We start from the raw sequence: 20018 nt of genomic DNA on the forward strand, positions 1-20018 counted from the left end.
GTCGGGCCAGAGAACAGGCCAGGTTGTCACTTTGTTGAGGCTTGGCAGTGTCCCCTGCCCATATGGGTCGTCACCTATTGACCCTGCTCCTAGATGCGCCCACGCTGGGGTGACAGAGGGGTGAGGCGGCCAGTGAGAACGGCCACCTACGCGATGGGCATACCAGGTGGGCACCATGTCTGGTGAGAGGGGACCCACCTGACCACTTCCTGTGTCTATTTTCATTGGTACACGTGTCCACTTCCTATGTCTGTTTTCATTGGTACACGTGACCACTTCCTGTGTCTGTTTTCATTGGTACACGTGTCCACTTCCTGTGTCTGTTTTCATTGGTACACGTGTCCACTTCCTGTGTCTGTTTTCATTGGTACACGTGTCCACTTCCTGTGTCTGTTTTCATTGGTACACGTGACCACTTCCTGTGTCTGTTTTCATTGGTACACGTGTCCACTTCCTGTGTCTGTTTTCATTGGTACACGTGACCACTTCCTGTGTCTGTTTTCATTGTTACACGTGACCACTTCTTGTGTCTGTTTTCATTGGTACACGTGACCACTTCCTGTGTCTGTTTTCATTGGTACACGTGTCCACTAGAGTTCTATGTTTGTCATTACATCACTTGCGATTTCAGAATGATTTCAAAATGTGTCATGTGTAAATGAATACGTTTATTTTCCAATCGTGCATGGGCCCTGAGAGAAAAGTTAAAAAGCGAGCAACTTCTATTGCAAGTCCTACCTGAGTTTTGTTCAAGACAAGATTCTACAAAAACCATCACGATGTAAAAGACACTTACAGCGCTTTACAGTATTCTTAACACATTTACATTTAGTCATTTAGCAGACGCTCTTATCCAGAGCGACTTACAGTAAGTACAGGGACATTCCCCCGAGGCAAGTAGGGTGAAGTGCCTTGCCCAAGGACACAACGTCATTTTGCACAGCCAGGAATTGAACCGGCAACCTTCTGATTAATAGCTCGGTTCCCTAACCGCTCAGCCACCTGACTCCCACACATGGCATCCCACACATCCCACATATGGCATCGTACGTAAATATGTTCCCCAACCAAAACAGTTTTACCAAACTGAAGAGTCCCATTCCTTCTGTCGTAGCAGTGATGCTTCACTCGTCTGGTTGAAAGGCCGGGTTTTCCCTCTCTTCAAAGGCAGAGCTGTCCATGTTGGGCTGACCTGCACGGCACAAGTCGCAAGTCAGGACACGAAAGATGGTGAAACTGTCACACATTATACAATGATAAAAATCAATGAATATGTATATATATACATATTATATGTGAGAACACATATATGGTATATACATATGTATATATACGTTTCAGTTGTATAGTAAACTGTTCTGTTGTTGTGGTGTTAGTGTTGGTCCAGAGCAGTGGTTCCCAACCCTGGTCCTCAGGGCACCCCTGTCCTGCATGTTTTAGATGTTTCCCTGCTCCAACACACCTGATTCAAATGAACGGCTCGTTATCCAGCTCTGCAGAAGCCTGCTTATGACCATTCATTCGAATCAGGTGTGTTGGAGCAGGGAAACATCTCAAACCTACAGGACAGGGGTGCCCTGAGGACCAGGGTTGGGGACCACTGGTCCAGAGGCCTCACCGGTCTTCCCTGTCAGGCGTTTGACCAGCAGAGCAGCTCCCAGGAGCAGGAGGATCCCAGCGATCGCTCCTCCTGCTCCTGCTGCCACGTACACCAGCAGCATCCTCGGGGGAGTTTCCTCCGCTGCGACACACAGCAGGAACCACCATCACCATGCAGTCGTGTCACACAGCACACAGCAAGGACCACCATCACCATGCAGTCGTGTCGCACAGCACACAGCAGGAACCACCATTCCCATGCAGTCGTGTCACACAGCACACAGCAGGAACCACCATTCCCATGCAGTCGTGTCGCACAGCACACAGCAGGAACCACCATCACCATGCAGTCGTGTCTCACAGCACACAGCAGGAACCACCATTCCCATGCAGTCGTGTCTCACAGCACACATGCAGACCAGAGGCGTAGCCACAAATTGGGTAGGCACCTGGTGCACACCCATTCAGACTAGATGGGGGCTACACTGTCGTCATGTAAACAAGTGTGGGATGTAAACAAGATGTGAACAAGGACCAGTTAGGGGCGCGTAGCTCAGCTGCAGAGCATTTGCCTTAGAGATCAAGAGGTCCCTGGTTAAATGTACCCGTGTACATAACCTTTGATAGAAGTGTCTGAAGTGAATACATTCTCATTACTAGTTGTTACTTACTACTGTACCACGTGTCATTTCAGCAATACTTGTGATTGTACTATGTAACAGATACATACCGCTGCACACGGGCACAGGGTTGCTCCAGAGCCCGTTGGAGGTACATGACAGCGCGGCTGTGCCGTTCAGGTAGTGGCCCTCTCCACAGGACAGGAGACACTCGGACCCAAAACTGAAGTTCCCCAGGGGGTGTGAGCAGTTCCCGTACAGGCGTGGGGGAAGGGTCGACAGGGCCTCACACTGCACCACTGGAGGGGGAGCAAGTAAGTAAACATCCTTACTTACCGAATGTGATCTTTTGAGCTGTACGACAAACACGGTCAGCGTCCTGCAGGTCCTAGTGTCCCGCGGGTTCTTAGACCTGCGATAAGTTTGTTGAAAAAGTGTAATGAGGTGCCTCACCTTGGCACAGAGGCGACTTTTCACTCCAGAGTCCTGAGGTGTTGCAGTTAATCGAGGGAGCTCCTTGTAGCAGGAAACCCTCATCGCAGCCAAACTGGCAGCGGGATCTGTAACTAAAGCTGGAGTAGGGATTGATGCAGTTCATCCAGCCGTGATGTGGCGGTGTCACCAGCAGGGGGCAGGGACGAGCTGTGGGTGTTGATATGGAGCACGAAAATTAGGTCATGAGAAAGAGGTACGTTTTTAGTTGTTTTTTTTACTTCAAAACTAAGATGAAAGAACAAATCCTGTCTGGGAGGGGAAGATTGTAAGGAAACCTCCAGACTTCTAAAGAGTTTTTTAGTCAATGGACTGGTACATAAACTAGTAAACTGATCAATCCTGATCATACTGACCACTACTGTTATCTAACACAAACATGTATGTGTTTGCATTTTCCCAACAAGTAGGGATGTGTGACAATAAACGGTTTGCTGGGATGCGAATATCGTTTACCTTGACAGAGGGGAACTTCACTGGTCCACATGCCCAGGGAGGAGCACTCTGTTTGGGCTGTGCCATTTAACTGGAAGCCCTCCTCACAGGAGAACACACAGTGGGAACCAAAGCTGAAGGGACCGTGGGGGTGAGAGCAGGAGGAGGATCCATGAGGGGGAACGGTTAAGGTGTCGCACGGCCGAACTGTAGGGGAGCAGAGAGAACAGGCTCTGACTCACAAGGCTGAGCTCAGACTATGGAAGCAAAGCTGTGACATGATCATGTTTTGAATTTTAAAAGGCATTGAATGCTTATTGAAATGTAAACACCACTGAATGTGTTGGTTTTGAATTCACCTCACCAAAATTGAAATCTAAATTTATTTCAATGTTTAAAAAACTATTCTAGCTGAAAAAACTGTTCAAATTTGAGCAACCTGAATTTCCGAACCTTGAATCTTTGGATCAGATTTTTTTTCAAATTCGCTGGTGTTTATATTTCAATAAAAAAATTCAAAACATATCACTGATTTGCTTCCATATCAGACGTTGTTGTCCAGAATTACTCTCCGAATTTGTACTTTGTAGTTCTAGTCGTACCAGGACTACTGGTCTCACCCTGACAAACAGGAAGTGTCTGGCTCCAGTTGCCCTGTGACGAGCATTGTGTGGTGTTTGATCCACTCAGAAGAAAACCCTCCTCGCACGTGAAACGACAAGCGGAACCATAACTGAACGGTTTCACAGGGTCCAAACAATTCATGGAGGCACGGTGGGGAACTATTAGGGTGTCGCACTGCACCACTGCCCAAAAAAACAACACTTTAGACATCTGAACACACAAAAACAATGCATTTTCTTCCATTGTAATCTGTTTTCACAGTGGTACTGTTGTGACAAACATTAACCCACCACCTGAAAAGTTTGTTTCCATCGAACTCACCTTCACACGCAGGAGTGTGATTGGTCCATTGCCCAGCAGGCAGACAGGTGAGGGTGTGGTCTCCTGTCAGAGAGTAGCCCTCCTCACACCTGAAGCTGCAGGTGGAGGTGAAGGAGAATGAGGCCAGGGAGTGGACACAGCTCATGTTGCCCAGGGGGGGAGAGGAGAGGATGGGACACCTCACCACTGGGGAGGGAGTGGACAGGGGAAAAGCGTTTGACACAACCTGTCATGGAGGCACATGGAACTGACAACATCCATCGCTAAGGGCTATGCTACCACCTCAGAAATATAAGTGAACAGTTAGCAGTGCGAGTTATTTTCACTACTGTAGCATCAACAACATGCTTCTCATACATTAACCCTCGTGCTGCCTTCGGGTCACATGACCCAAAGGTTCATAACGAACCATCGTTGTGTTTACCCAATTTTACCCAATACAAAAACAAATTAAAATAATTTTCTTTTAACCTTTGCAATGTGGGGGGTCTGAGACAGCCCAACGGTTAAAAGAAAATGCTTCACTTTGTCTTTGTATGCGGTAAATCTGTCGCAATACGACGGTGGGTCACAATGACTGATGGGTCAGAATGACCCGAAGATAACACAAGGGTTAAATGATGTCAAGCCCATTGCAAACAATCAACGTGACCTATTCTTTAGTCAAAGCAAAATGTGTACAAAACTCTGTACACTTAGAGCAGAGAGTTTTACAATGTTGTCCCATTCCAAAACAGTGTGACCTAAAGTTACAATCACGACCATAGACTTTGTCTCGTGCCATACATCCAAGCAGTGTGTGACTCGCCATGGCAACTAGGTTCAGATAGAGTTTAGAACATTGTGTACTGTCACAGAAGAGGAAGTTTGGGGAAAGTGACAGTTGTAGAGAATAGTGAAATGATTCAAACAACATGCCTATTTCACAATCAGGGTTTGGACACATATTTTCAGTAATTCATCCCACTAGCTATGAGGTAAATTACACTGAACTCTGTTGCGTAAAAAAATAATTTAATTGCTAAACTTAATGTTCTGAAGAACAAGCATGAGCCGACAGAAATGTTTGTTTCCATAGAACTCACCTTCACACGCAGGAGTGTGATTGGTCCATTGCCCAGCAGGCAGACAGGTGAGGGTGTGGTCTCCTGTCAGAGAGTAGCCCTCCTCACACCTGAAGCTGCAGGTGGAGGTGAAGGAGAATGAGGCCAGGGAGTGGACACAACTCATGTTGCCCAGGGGGGGAGAGGAGAGGATGGGACACCTCACCACTGTGGAGGGAGTGGACAGGGCACAGTCATCGTAGATAGCCACAGTTAGTAACAGCTGTAGTAACTGCTTCAGTTTACAAGTGTCATGGAACATAATCGGTTAAGATGAATACATGCTAACTTGCATACAGCTGACAGGTGATGTTACCTGTACAGTTGGGCACATTGCCAGTCCACAGGCCTGTGTGGTCACATTGAATCTTCTCAGGCCCTTTGAGCTCAAAGCCCTCATCACACCTGAACTCGCATGTCGAGTTGAAGCTGTTCAGGGCTATAGGGTCGCTGCAGTTCATACTTCCGCCACTGGGGGCGCTGTTTAAGGTCAGACACTCCTGAACTAAAAGGGAAGTATCATCGGATTACATCATACTTGGAACCATTGCGTTTCTCACCTGATATGATGCACAGACTTATATTAAATGGGGAAAACGTTGGTACTTTTATACCTTGGCATTTAGGGGCAGGGTTGTCCCAGTTTCCAGAGGCTTGGCAGGTCAGGGTTGGTTCTCCCACAAGCTGGTATCCCCTGGAGCAGCTGAACTGACAGGTTGAGTTGAACCGGAAGGTTCCATAGGCGTGGTCACACACAACAGACCCCTGCTCTGGATCCTCCACAGGCTCGCATTGAACGGCTGCTAAAGAGAGAGAGAGAGAGAGAGAGAGAGAGAGAGAGGGAGGGAGAGAGGGGGAGAGGGAGAGGGAGAGGGAGAGGGAGAGGGAGAGAGAGAGAGAGGAAACACCAAAAACTTTCTGTTTGAGCCGATGACAAATGGTGCACATGCACGGGCACAATCTGTGGCCCTGTGTGGATAGGAGATGTTATGTGCCAGTGCTACAGTTTGGGGTTGGGAAGATGGGAGAGCTCACCTTCACACCTGGGGCCCAGGAAGCCAGGGGGGCAGAGGCAGGTGTAGTTTCCTATGGTCTCCACACACACCCCATGGACACTGCAGGACTGAGCGGAACAGGAAGCTACACACACACACAGGAGTCATGCACAAACACACCAACACACACAGGAGTCATGCACAAACACACCAACACACACAGGAGTCATGCACAAACACACCAACACACACAGGAGTCATGCACAAACACACCAACACACACAGGAGTCATGCACAAACACACCAACCAAACACTACAAGAGTTTACCAACCACACAGATGAGACACTCACGCAAAAGCACTGATACTCTGGACAAAAACTTTGTTTTTGTGGGTGCATTGAAGCACACACACACACACACAGCCACACACACACACAGCCACACACACACCCACACACACACACACCTGTGTAGCAGACCGTTCCCTTCTGTTTCCTGCAGTTCTCATCGTTCCACTTGGCCGTGTCCCTCCCTCTCTTGATGTATATCTCCACGCAGTCCTGCCCCACGCCCACGTTATTGGGCTCCCCGTCGGCCCAGTTCTTCGCCTCGGGGGTCAGACTGGCGCCGGTCCCCACCCAGGTCCAAACTCCCTCCACCTTCCTGATGCCCATCCAGTAGTACTGCGGGTTGAACGGGAGGAGCTGGTTGAGGAAAGATATTTCCTCCTGGTTCTGGATGGCCAGCATGTCGGTGAAACGCTCCTGGCACCAAAGACGGGCCGAGTCCCAGTTCCGCACGGGGACGGTGGTGTAGTTGTACATCCACGCCTCCACGCCTCCCCTGCCGCCGGAATCTGGAGCCAGTGAGAGGACATGTGACTGACTTAGCTGAATTAGCCGACTCGCAGACTGACGTTGAATAGTTAGGTCTAGATGTCGTAAACTTTTGAGGGACTGTTTGACATCTTACCATGGTTGAATGCTATCAGGATCACAGCTAGCAGCCTGCAGTATCGGCTTTGTCTGAAATGGATTGAAGCCTGAGGAATCTGGAATTTGAGCGTGTAATGAAACAAAACTTAGATTATAGAATGTATACGTCTACATATACGCCAACACACACATGACCCTTAGAAATGCAACACCTAATGTTAAAACAGTCTTACCTCCATATTGTCATTGAGTGAATAGATGAAATGGACAGATCTTATTTTATAGCTCTCCGCCCAGATGAGTCAACACTTAGTGTTGAAATGTGCAGTGTCACTGAAATAATTTGCGTAAGTACTAATTCTGGGAACAATTTGGTGTGATAAAGTAAAATTATTCGCCAGTATTTTTGGGGTATTATCAGACTTCCTCCATACGTCCATGAATGTCGGCACACACACACAAACACAAACAGACACACACACCAATCAACAAGTAGAATTCAGTATCTTTTATTAAATCTTTACCATACATACAGTCGATCATCCTTAACTAGCACTAACTAAAAAAAATGTGTAAAAGTATATATAGATTGAACAAACTTTAAAAAGTAATGGATGTTTAAAAGTAGATTAGTATTGAAACATGATTGATGTTTCAGTACGGCTCTCTTCTTCTCCTGTTTGACAGGATGGTGTCGCCCCCTCCTCGAGTGTTCTAGACGGAAACAGGCATGTCAGACTGAATCATACCGAAACAATCCACCATGTGTTTGTTTTTTTAGTGATTCTTACTTTGGTTGGTTGGGTTTCTTCCCTGATAGAAAACAGCACAGAAAGAAAAATTAATTATTTCATACTTCCGTGCAAATTTACTGAAAGAAACATCAAACTCATACACTTTGATTACGCCTACTAATAATAAGATGCAAAACATAAATAAACTGAGAAACGTATTTTCTAAAATGATGCCGAAATGTTATGAAAGGAGATTAGGCCTACTTTTCCTGTGACGAGTGAAACAGAAACAGATGCAACAGAAGGTTGAAACGACCACTCCACCAGCCAGAGCTATCAAAACATACTCGTAACCTGCAGACAAGCAAAAACAGGGAGTCAGGTGGCTGAGTGGTTAGGGAAGCAGGCTAGTAATCAGAAGGTTGCTAGTTCGATTCCCGGCCGTGCCAAAAAAAATGATGTGTCCTTGGGCAAGGCACTTCACCCTACTTGCCTCGGGGGGGAATGTCCCTGTACTTACTGTAAGTCACTCTGGATAAGAGCGTCTGCTAAATGACTAAATGTAAATGTAAAAACAGCCCCAAAACCAAGACTGTACAGCATAAAACCATCAACACAGTTATGTCCACTGATGATGTAACATGCAACATAATCATGTTGTGTCGTTCTGGAATGAGGTTCATGATAATGAGGACTTCATTACTGGCACAAAACGGCCTCGGCCCGCTCCAGGCTCCCGCGCTGTCGCAGGTGACCTCCGACGACCCCAGAAGCAGGAAGCCCTCCGAGCAGCCGAAGCGGCAAGCAGAACCCACGGTGCGGTTCCCCCCCGGGCAGCACAGGAACCCGTTCTCCGGCTGGGACGGAGGGTCACATGGCACGGCTGGAGGAGGAAAACACACGGGCTGTCAGCTGGGCGCTGAGACCCCCACCTGAGGTGGCTTGTCAAAACACTGCACCTCCCTGCCAGAGATGGTGCGCTCGGGTTCGCGCAGGGGGGGTACTCCCTTAGGAAGCAGATGAAGGAGTTATGGTGACCCCCATCAGGCTGGGCTGAGGGGGGAAATGAGAGGTGAGCAAGAGTTTGTGTAAGAGTGGACCTGCAAGCTAAAAGGAAAAAGTCCCCCTCTTTATCATCTATAGCTCAATATTTACCCAGTGTGTCCAACTTTCCAACTACAGTATGTGTGAGTAGTATCTAAACATAGGATATCCTGCAGAAAAAAAAATGTGGTCGTCTCATACACAGGAAAAACACTAGAACGAGAGGTTGGAACGGTTCAGAGACCCACACATTCTAATCCCACTTAGTACTGCTGTTTATATACCCTTAGTATAGATAGTCCACATATTTAAATTTTAGGTCCCTATATGTTTATTGTATGCACCTTCCTGCCAAAGCAAATTCCTTGTCTGTGCAAACTTTCATGGCGAATAAATCCCATTCTGATTCTGATTCTGACCGAGGCGTTCGCAGACAGGCTCCTCGGCGTCCCACGACCCAGAAGAGTTACACCTGATGTTCGCCGTCGCCCCCGACAACGCATAACCCTCCAAACAGAGGAAGCTACAGGAGGCGTTGAAGGAAGTGTTTCCATAGGGACCCCGGCATTCTATCCTGCCGTTCCGCAGTCTGGTTGGCTGCTCACAGGTCACGGCTGCAAAACATGATTCGAAATGAGTCACATGTTTCACAGTGAGCAGCCTTCTGCATTCGAATTCTAATTCTGGTAGAATTCTAAGGAATCTAACTCCTTAGTTTCTGCAAGTCCGAGTTGGAGTTAAGCTAAAAGGGATTGTTACTTCTGTGTATGAGTTTTGATTTTGGAAGAGTCTTTAAAAAGATTTCCCAGCATACTTTTCCTTACCTGTTTGGCACCTGTGGTCCTCAAATCCCGGCTCGCACAGACAGGTTATATTGTTGATAGTTTCAAGGCATCTCCCTCGTTTGTTGCATGATGTTTGGTTGCATTGAGCTGTAACCGAATATTTTTTTTTAATAAAACATAGTTTGGGATATAAATACAAATCTGTTAACTTCAGAAGAACATTTTAACACATACAACATTTCGTGTCACCTTTAAAGCAAGCTGGAAATTTAGCCAGAGAGCATGATTCATCGTTCCACTTCCCACTGCGTGCATCATTGGTTACGTACATCTCAACGCACGATTCGTCTTTAAGGTTATTGTTTGGTTCATTGGATGCCCAGGAGTTGTTCCCCGCCAAGGTTCCATTGGTACCTATCCAGACCCAGCTGTTCTCAGCTGTTCTAGTGAGGCCGATCCAGTAATACGGAGCTCCGGTTCTAACGGGCAGGTGTTTCGACACGTAATCGTTCTCCTTCTGGTTCTGAATGGACACCAGGTCGGTGTAGTGGGCCTGACACCAATCCCTCGCCTGCGTCCAGTTCATGTTTGCGTTGTCGTAATGGAGTGTCCAACCCATCACACCAGCCGACAAATATCCACCTAGGAATGTGTTTGTGATATTTGTTTGAGGAACGATTGTCTAATTTCACGATCGACTGAATGACGAATGCATTTTTTTCTGTGTTTTCACACAACGAAGAACAGTACATACCCAAGGCTAGGACTGTCAACATCAACCTGACTGTCCCCGGCAGATTCAAGACGGGGCCGTGGTTTCCCCGTATCTGTTGAACAGTAACAAAGGAAATCATAGTCTGTACTTTTATAATCACATCAAATACTTCGATATAAACGTCGCAGCTCGCACATTACCTTGATTTCTCGTACAGCCCAGAGAATGCGCTGCATTGCTGTGTGTAACCAGGCTCAGGATGAGGCAAATGCAATATGTGCTGTGAAGATAAATAGCCAGAGAATGGTTCCAGACTCCTGTTCTACAACTGTTTGTCATACCTCCGATGATTCTTATCAGCAGTCAATGCACCACATAGAGTCCTTTGGGCATTTGGTCCCATGATTAACATAGAATACCTGGATGCCACCAAGTTTACTTTACCGTGATGGGAACTGGTGTGGATACACTGATTGAATGTGTAATTGTTTGTGGTAACAACTGTTATTCTGGGAAATTGAAGCCATTTTAGGTACAGTGCAGTAGATCTTTTTTTAGCTTGATTCATTCAAATTCAATTCACAATTTACAGCACACTTAAATCTCTCGTCATGCCACTCACATTCTGGAATTAAGGTGCTGTTGAGCACAAGAAGAAGCGCTGACGTCTGAGACCAGTGTGTGTGTGTGTGTGTGTGTGTGTGTGTGTGTGGGGGGGGGGGGTCTGTGTGTCACTTTGTATTGTCTCACCCACACACACACACACAGAAACAGAAAGGACAGGGTTCAGGATGTGGAAACGACCGAGACAGGACCCCTGGAAAAGACCTGTGTCATTAAAACAGGCCGACGTCCTCAGAAAGCATGACAAACGGCCGTGTTGACAGGATGGTGTGCCATAGCGTGCCTCTGTGTCCTAGCGTGCCTGTGTCCTCTTGGACCCAGCTTCTGTGGAAATGGGCCACCCCTTGCAAAAACACATCCTCTGAAACTGTGTTTTGAGTAACATTGTTGATTTGATCGTTTGTGTTTTGGGCATATTTGAACTAATTAGTTGACGTAATGTAGAGTTTTTAAGGATGCAATGAGAGGCTAAGATATTTGAGTTAAAAAACTTTATTCATATGAAAACATGTCATTTTTAATAGTAGCACTTGAAACATAGAAACATGTATGCTTTGAAATAAATATGACTTAAATACTGAAATATATATATATATATATATATATATATTTGAAAACATGACAATATAATAAACAACTTTAGAAATTGTATAAAACAACTTCTTAATTAAAGAGGATGGAGAACAATGTGTTCAGTTCAAAAACTCCCTTTGGGAGGAAATCATGCTATTGTGAAAAACCTTTCCAACAGGCAGCACAGATAATCTACAAATAAAGCGTTTCGCTTTAAAGGTGAAAGGGTTTTTCTCATTTGGGCATTATTCACAGTCAGTATAGTAAAGACTACTTTAATACATCCAGCAGTAACAATCACTGCATTAGATCATCGGGTAACTTAAACCTGAAGAACTGTGAAACACCCAGAAGGTAATTTTCCATAACAGATCCGGCTGTTTTTGACCTCCTCTTCATCCTGACCTCTGACCTCTGCCCTACTGGACGTCTTAACCCGTTAAGGAGTAGCGTCACACATATGTGATCGTTCGAAAGCGGGCCCCACAGAGTACCGTCACACGTGTGATTCTGAACATTCCAACCGACTATTTTCCGATAGACAAAAACTATATGAAAAAACGCTATAGTATGGCTTCAAAATTTACAATTAGGAGGCTAACAAGTAACACTAGCAGGTAGTAGCATTGCTACGAGTATTATGCTAGGTTGCTAGGTAACGGAAGCTAACTAAAACTAGCTAGCTTCCGTTTTGGAAAAATAACTCACTCTGGTGGAAGCGTCGGTAATATTTAGAACTCACTCCTTAAAAGGTTAATGCTGTTCTCTAAATGAGGCTGTCAATGCTGTTCTTGTAGACTTGCGGTGGATCTTCTACGTCTGAGAAACTGACAAGACAAGACAGATAAAAAAAAAGTGTAAGAGTCACGCTTAACCCCAATGGGAACGTATTTGAAAAATCCATGGAATTAAATGCTTTACATCAGATGAGATGAATTTATAGAGAATGTATTGAACTCACCTGTTCAGTTCGAACTTGTTACCTTGAGGAAATGAAACAAAAAGACAGAATGATGACTGTGGTCACACAATGTTTTTATGGAAAACAAATATCTTCTGTCTTTGATACAAGTTGACTGTGTAGAATTCAGTTTACCTTTCTGTCTGAGTCGTTTCAGCAGCCATATCGCGAGAGACAGGCCGGACAACGAGACAGCGCCCCCTGCTGCCAGACCCATGTTAGTCGGCGTCAACAGAGCCTCAAGAAAAGGAGCGGCTGAAGAAAAGAAAAAAAAACACTGTCACATATCGGAAAAATAACCGATTTGCATCTCGAGCACCACTCAAACGACCGCTGATATTTGTTTTCCCGAATCCTTCACATACCTTCGCATCGGGGAGCCTCTCTGGTCCAGTTGCCATGGAGGTTGCAGGTGATGTGAGCGTGTCCGTGTAAGGCGTGCCCCTCTTCACAGGTAAAGGAGCACTCTGAGCCGAACACGGTCTCATTGAGATCTCGATTGGAACAACTGACAGCGCCGTTAGCTGGAGCCTGGAGCAAGGGGCATCTCACTGCTACAGAGACAGAGACAGAAGTCTTTAACATCAAATCCTTCACATCTTGATGACGCTCTGTTCAAGTGTGTATGAGAGTAGTAGACAAATAGATAGCAGTGGTATAGGCCTACCTGTACAGGTAGGGATTTCAGAACTCCAGACACCTGAGCCAACGCATTCTGTGCCCAGGGCCCCCTGGTGATCATGGCCCTCGTCACAGAGGTAGGAACAGACGGAGCCCCAGGGATGGGCGCCCCCGACAGGGGCCGAGGTGGAGGGCGAGGGGGCCACACAGCTCACCTGACCCCCCAGAGGAGCGCTGGGAGAGGGGCACTGCACCGCTGAGAGGGACAAGATAAAGAGGTCAGTACACATCGTAAACAGAGAAAACATAAACGTTGGAAAAAGTAGAGCGAGATTAGTGTAGGACGGAAAACTATCGAAATGTATCACACACTTTTCGTTAAAGGCGTAATGGCATTGGCTGAAATACGAAACGTAAGATAACCAAGTCTCCATCTCTCCATACCTCTGCAGGTTGGCGTGTCTGCGCTCCACTCCCCCTCTCTAGAGCACTCAATGCTGGGCTCTCCCTGCATCTCATAACCCGCAGCACAGCTGAATGTGCAGCTGGAGCCTGGCCACAGCTCATCGGCAGCAGGGCTACACCGGGTGAGCAGTTTAGTTCCTCCCACAGGCTTCGAGCACTTGATCGCTGAGGGTCGAAAAAGAAAAGATGTCCGTTAAATGATGTGAGAGGACTCACAGAGTTCGTTTTGTGTTTACAGTGCATTTAGGAGTTCCTCCTTGCCTTCGCAGCGTGGCATCTCCTCGCTCCAGCTAGCATCCGCAGCGCACGTCACCAGACTGGCACCCTGGAGACGGTAGCCCTCAGCACAGCTAAAGCTGCAGCTACGTCCGTAGCTAAACTCCGTCTCCGGGTCTCCACCACAGGTGATGGTCCCATTATCGGGTGCCCCGAGAGCAGGGCATTGAACAGCTGCAGTCAGACACAGACAGAGTAACGACAATCAGTCTCCAGGAAATCATTCAGCCGAAGCTTTTCAAGCTTCAGCTTTTCAAGCTTCAGCTTTTCAAGCTTCAGCTTTTCAAGCTTCAGCTTTTCAAGCTTCAGCTTAGGGGGGTCAGGTGGCTGAGCGGTTAGGGAATCGGGCTAGTAATCCGAAGGTTGCTGGTTCGATTCCCGGCAGTGAAAAATGACGTTGTGTCCTTGGGCAAGGCACTTCACTCTACTTGCCTCGGGGGAGAATGTCCCTGTACTTACTGTAAGTCGCTCTGGATAAGAGCGTCTGTTAAATGACTAAATGAAATGAAGCGACCTGCAACCTCTTGGTCTGCAGTCAAATGCCCGAATTATACACTGTTTGTTATCTGATCCATACCGGCACATTGTGTCAGGGAGTTGTTCCATTGTCCTGAAGCTCCACACTGCAGACTGGTAGAGCCTGGGTCTACCAGCTCAAAGCCCTCCTTGCAGGTGACCCCACAGGTGGACAAGTAGCTGAAAGACCCCAGTGGGTGCTGGCAGTCCATCAAGCCGTTTACAGGAACGAGCAGCTCGCTGCATGTAATCACTGAGGACAAGATATCCACAGAGAATATATTACTCGAATTTACTTGAGCAGATGTCAATATGTGGTTTCAAATTAATAGTTGTTAGATTTTTTTTTTTCTTGATCGATCATCTGGAGACTGCTAACTTACATTCACAGGATGGTGGTTGTTCTGACCACTGTTTAGTGGCTGTGCATGTCATGATCCCAGAGGAGTTCAGCTGATAGCCCTGCTCACATGAATACTGGCATTTGGAATTGTAGGAGAAATGTCCATTTGGATGTAAACACTCCAAGCTAGCTTTGGCCAGAACTGGAACTTCCTCCTGCTTACACTGAACCACTGTAAAAGGGCCAATAAAAACAAAGAAGGCATTAATAACTACTGACCAAGTGAAAACAGATTTGTTTCAGTTACAGAAAAAGTTCAATTATGTTGAGGTAAACAACTTTTCTTTTTACATTTTTATGATTAATTAGAATATACTGTGTTCTCACCGTGCTCACACTGCTCGCCATAGAATCCCTCAAAACACTGACACTTGTGACTGTTTATGGTCTCCACACACTCTCCATGAAAACAAGAGTCTTTTGCACAGGAAGCTGGACATGAGAAAATAACTTTGAGTTAACTAAGACACAGCATCAGCATTAGCAAAGGGTTTTAGGCTTTGCTTGTGGGGAGATAGGGCAGGCTTTGGTAAACAGGTATTTGTATCAAAACATTGTCTTCATGTTAAAAAAGGACATCGAAAAAGTTGTAACTGACATTCAATGATACACCAGTAACAGTCACCAAGCCATGCCTTATGGGGTAAAACGGGCATTTAACTGCCCCAGCTGAGCACCACCTCACCTGTGTAACACAGCGGCCTCTTCTTCTTCTTGCACGACTCGTCGTTCCACTTGGTGTTGTCCTTCTCCCTCTTGATGTACATCTCCACGCAGTCCTCGTTCCTCCCGTTGGCGTTCCTCCCGTTGTTGGGTTCCCCGGCCGCCCAGTTCTCCGCCTCGGCCGTCAGAGCCTTGTTGGTGCCCACCCAGGTCCAAACCCCCTCCACTTTACGGATCCCAATCCAGTAGTACCCGGATCCCGGCCCGCTGGGGTTTCTGGGGATGATGGCGTTGAGGTGAGCGATCTCCCGCTGGTCTTGGATGGCCACCATGTCGGTGTAGTGCTCCTGACACCACAGTCGGGCGTCTTCCCATTGCATGGTGTTGTTGGAGTAATGGTACGACCAGCCCTCCACACTGCTCCACAAGCACAGTCCTGGGGAAGGACACAGAGACTTTACTGACATGTCAAAAGATCAAACTGATTAGTTTAGGACTGTCAGGTTTAGAAACGTTTTTCTTGTTGTTGTCAACCTAAACAGAGGAGTAAATGCACAGATGTTGTTGGTTAGGGTCAGTTTCCAACCTGAGTAAATGAGGGCGAAGGAAATACAGAAGGTGGAGATCCTGGAACCACGGACAGGCTGATAGCTGATGCAAAAATCCTGCAGAAATCACAAGATAATTTTTAAGTCTTGTATGTCAACAGACAAAAACATTGTCTGTCGCAAAAAATTACTACTAACACATGTTAAACCATGTCAGAAATGACTGAATTACATTCCCTGTACTTACCATGGTAAGAATATAGTCTTATGTGCTTCTCTGCAGAAAGCTGATCAGATATAGCTGCTGTAGGTAAGTCTCTTTAAGACGATGAAATGATGCTTCTCTTTGCTGCCTGATATTTATATACACACGGACATACACACCCACAAAGACCTGGACCATCTTTCCCGGAACCCCGAATGAGGCTGCGCATTAGTTTGGAATTTCCCCCTTGGAAACATTCTCTTAGCTCTAATGCCTGAACCATTGTGTTGGTCCGATAAATACGTTTATCTTTTTCTAAGGAAGTAGAGCAAGTAAGCAGGAAGCTTTCACTGTAACAACAACACTTCCATCCCTGTCCCACAAAATATAAAGACAGTCAGTTTACTTTGATGGGTTTATGTAGTATGAAGAGAATACATAATGTATATTTTTGATGAAGAAAATCAAAGTACTAAGTCCTTGGGTTAATTTCTCTAAGTTTGAAACAGCACAAAAACTTCCAGAGTGTTTAATCAGAATCCAATACAAACAGGGTGATTCCTTTCAAACGTGAGCCAGATTCTGCAGAATCAGACTGAGAAATCTTCTTCGGACATATTCTTTTATATCAAAACCTTATCAGTTCTGTAAATTGGTACAATATTGTTTATCACAAATGCATAATTCATTTTACACTCTATTGGTCTCTCTCTCTAAAGGCTTCAGATTACAGGTGCATAGAGAAATCATCTATTTTTTGTAGCCCGCTCTGACCTTGAAGCCCAATCACATTGAGCTCCGGGCCGTGGGTTGTAAAATCGCCTCATTACTGCTGGGTTTTGTAGTTTTTCTATGGTAGAAGCCTGATCACATAGCATCCTCTCACACCCAGCCCCAATCATCCAGATTAACATTTCTGGGCTTAATTTTCCTTCTATATTTTAGGGGAAATACTAAACAGTCAATGGCTTTGCATCAGGCTTTTTCAGTAGTGTAACATATAAAGGTATAAAAGTGATTAAAAGGCATATAAAAATAATATAATCCATACTCATTCTTCATCTTGTATAATTACATCAGTGTGATATTATTCCACTTCATTTTCTTTGGTAATATTTGTTTCCAGGTACATTCCCAGTTTGATTACATTAAAAAGCCTCTTCTCTGTCTTGGTTTAGAGTAGGCTATTTCTCATTTTATTAAGAAAAAGCTTTGTTTGTAACCACCAACTGGAGTGAATATTATAATGTAGTATTTAATTTCCATATCAGAATCCGTATCAAGGTTACATTCAGGTGCACAATTCTCATCCTTCTCACCACAATGGCTCAACATGAATCCATAACAAGATGTCAGAGAGAGTTCAACACAAGAACACAAATGAGCAGATCGACAAACGCTTAACACCTTTTAGTCTTGTCCTTTGAGAGGTTTAGGAGAGACAGAATGGCGCCTGTAAGTTGCTCGTGCTACCAGAGGTGATGGCTCATATCCTTCCTTAGATCGCGCACGAGCAGGCAGTTATGATGGGAGATTGGCCATGACCCCCAAAAACTCCCACATTCTTTGAAATCACATCATAAGAGATATTTAGAGAGCGGTGCCTGATAGGGCTTCCGTACTAAACTCAATATAGTCTGCAGGACGAGTAATAACCACTTCAGTTTATAGGCTTTTGTTAACACCGTCACATTGATAATTTATTTTATTAACATTTCCAGAATGTGTCAATGGATAACATAAACAACTATAGTTGTATTAAGTTGCAAGCACAATGTAAGTTCACAAAACCTGAAAAAAAGTTTTCAATTGGCAATTTGGACAAAATAATCCTACTATAGGGGCCTATCTCGTGCAATAATTGCAATACAAATGTTTAGGTAATTACAAATATATCTTTAACAGTAGGCTACGTTTCCGCCCCGACCTGATATGGTCTCTGCACGGCAGTGACGGCACTGTCGGCAACGAGCTTATATTTGTCTGCAGTGCGGTGCACTGCCAAGCCAAGTTGGTCCGAAGTTAGCTACTCGTCTAAGTAATAATGGCAGGCGCACTGACCCAACTTCCCGACGTTGAAATTGACCCCGAGGGAACGTTTAAATACATATTAGTGACGGTTAAAGTAAAAGATGGAACGGAACAAAAAGATATAGTGCGAGGCACAAAGAGTGCAGAGTATCACAGTAAGTTAATCGTGTGCTTCAATTGCTTTCAGTTAAGTCCCAGTTGCTTGTCCAAACAAACTTGGCTCAGCAACAGTTGTGTTCAGCAAAAACTTAGCTATATCGAAATGCATAGGCTACCACCCCCTAAAGTCTAACACTTTATTGCAATTCGAGGATATGTTTGACATATTATTATGCAGAAAAGCTTTAGTGCTCAGAGTTAGCTAGCTAGCTAGCTTGTAGCAACAAAAAGAAACCCACCCTGTGTCCTGCATTACTTGTAAGAAAGGTTACTTTAAATAAGCCCTGGACTAAAGTCCCAATTTTCTCTCATTGAATTTAAGATCACATATTTGAGAAGGTCAAGCCTGCCATGGAGGCTTTGGGCCTCGAGTGCAACTGCCTTGGAGGAGGGAAGATTGAGCACAACAGCAAGGACAAGAAACTTAGGGTGTTTGGAGAATCCTCTGTAAGTTGGCTCACTTCCAATGAAAGCTACCAGTAATCACATGAAGAAGGAAGAGACTAATTAGACGAAACGCATTCCTTCTTAATTTGTCTTTGTCTCATTTAGGCCTTCGGTAAAGCTGACCACTCGGTGTCTGTGGAGAAGCTGAAAGGTGCCTTCAAAGACTATGACATCACCTGGTCTGATGACACAAAATAGAATGAAACTTGAACGTACCATACTTGGTGGTATTAAGGACTGGACTCAAATAATTGCTTTAAAGTTTGAACATAGATAATATGTAAGTGCGTTAAAACTGAAAATCTTGGTCACTGAAACAGGGATGTGAAGATTTAATAAACACACCAATTCTGGTACTATTCAGTTGCAGTCCGTTGATTTAGGAATGGTAATGTGTTTTCAGTGTGTCTACTATGCAAACGTAACCGAAAAGGTTAATCATCTTTGTCCGTATGGAACTTTAGGCCATCGGCCAAACGTAAAGTCCGTACAGGAAAGTGAGCTGCCATGAAAACAGAACATATCCTGTTGCACTCAGACAAAAAAGCAAGAATAGAATTGTGCAAAAAAAAAAAAATTCCTCTTCATTAGTCGCCGTTAGCGCCAGGCTTCCAACGTACCACTGAAAGAGACTACACCTTAGCCGGGAGAGGCCTCATCCCACAGACTCATGCCCTCAGACTGTTTCCTGTACTGGGAGGACTTTCCTGTCTGTTTCTCGTAAAGATCGAAGGGGCAAAACTATTATGGGCCGGTGGATTAAAAATTGAGGAACGCTCATTTCCTGACCCCCCCCCAAAACTGAAGAGTTTTGGGTGGGATCTTATTTTATTACGATATCTTCTGGTTATGAAGAGATTTGTCTTCCGGACATGTAGGCACAGTTATAAACAGCAGCTATTGTCAGATTAGTATGCGAGTTATCTTTTAAATGGGCTTTCCATGGTTATGTTTGCACCATCCACAACTATGTTTTAGCAGTTTTACATAAGATGGAGGTGACCTTGATCTCCTTCACAGAGAGGGGACATGTTTAAACAGCTCCATGACAGGTTATGGAGATTTAGAAAGATGGCCATATCACCTAAGTTAGGTAACGAACCACGACCTAAGAAGTGTTAT

At 45.3% G+C, this 20018-nt stretch overlaps 4 protein-coding genes across 5 annotated transcripts; 1 reads left to right on the plus strand and 3 right to left on the minus strand.

Moving 5' to 3' along the window:
• Positions 1–663: 663 nt before the first annotated feature.
• selp (selectin P) lies at positions 664–7459 on the minus strand. Its single transcript, XM_062452867.1, has 14 exons — positions 7360–7459; positions 7164–7242; positions 6658–7047; positions 6230–6334; positions 5809–5997; positions 5511–5699; positions 5177–5362; positions 4092–4277; positions 3767–3952; positions 3168–3353; positions 2673–2861; positions 2330–2518; positions 1619–1741; positions 664–1192 (listed from the first exon to the last, which is right to left on the minus strand). Exons 1-14 carry the CDS (start codon positions 7363–7365, stop codon positions 1125–1127), a joined length of 2271 nt encoding a protein of 756 aa, XP_062308851.1. The 5' UTR covers positions 7366–7459; the 3' UTR covers positions 664–1124.
• A 160-nt stretch (positions 7460–7619) lies between these two features.
• On the minus strand, positions 7620–10739 carry LOC134013106 (L-selectin-like). The gene is made up of 9 exons (XM_062452879.1): positions 10605–10739; positions 10444–10516; positions 9939–10331; positions 9729–9836; positions 9324–9518; positions 8564–8743; positions 8125–8214; positions 7918–7939; positions 7620–7840 (listed from the first exon to the last, which is right to left on the minus strand). The coding sequence occupies exons 1-9, from the start codon at positions 10638–10640 to the stop codon at positions 7756–7758; spliced, it is 1182 nt and encodes a 393-aa protein (XP_062308863.1). The 5' UTR covers positions 10641–10739; the 3' UTR covers positions 7620–7755.
• A 795-nt stretch (positions 10740–11534) lies between these two features.
• LOC134013099 (E-selectin-like) lies at positions 11535–16427 on the minus strand. The gene is made up of 13 exons (XM_062452869.1): positions 16302–16427; positions 16093–16171; positions 15529–15942; positions 15171–15275; positions 14824–15015; positions 14502–14693; positions 13910–14098; positions 13628–13813; positions 13230–13439; positions 12928–13116; positions 12698–12817; positions 12563–12584; positions 11535–12428 (listed from the first exon to the last, which is right to left on the minus strand). Exons 1-13 carry the CDS (start codon positions 16302–16304, stop codon positions 12368–12370), a joined length of 1962 nt encoding a protein of 653 aa, XP_062308853.1. The 5' UTR covers positions 16305–16427; the 3' UTR covers positions 11535–12367.
• A 1793-nt stretch (positions 16428–18220) lies between these two features.
• si:dkey-51e6.1 lies at positions 18221–19252 on the plus strand. 2 transcript variants are annotated; one of them, XM_062452885.1, is made up of 4 exons: positions 18221–18445; positions 18772–18896; positions 19002–19093; positions 19124–19252. In XM_062452885.1, coding segments are annotated over exons 1-4 (360 nt in total). In that variant the 5' UTR covers positions 18221–18303; the 3' UTR covers positions 19125–19252. The 2 variants fall into 2 exon arrangements, with proteins under 2 accessions (XP_062308869.1, XP_062308868.1); XM_062452884.1 differs by having other exon boundaries at positions 18223–18445; positions 19002–19252.
• Positions 19253–20018: the final 766 nt, after the last annotated feature.

Source organism: Osmerus eperlanus, chromosome 26 (assembly GCF_963692335.1).
Source record: "Osmerus eperlanus chromosome 26, fOsmEpe2.1, whole genome shotgun sequence".
NCBI lineage: Eukaryota > Metazoa > Chordata > Actinopteri > Osmeriformes > Osmeridae > Osmerus > Osmerus eperlanus.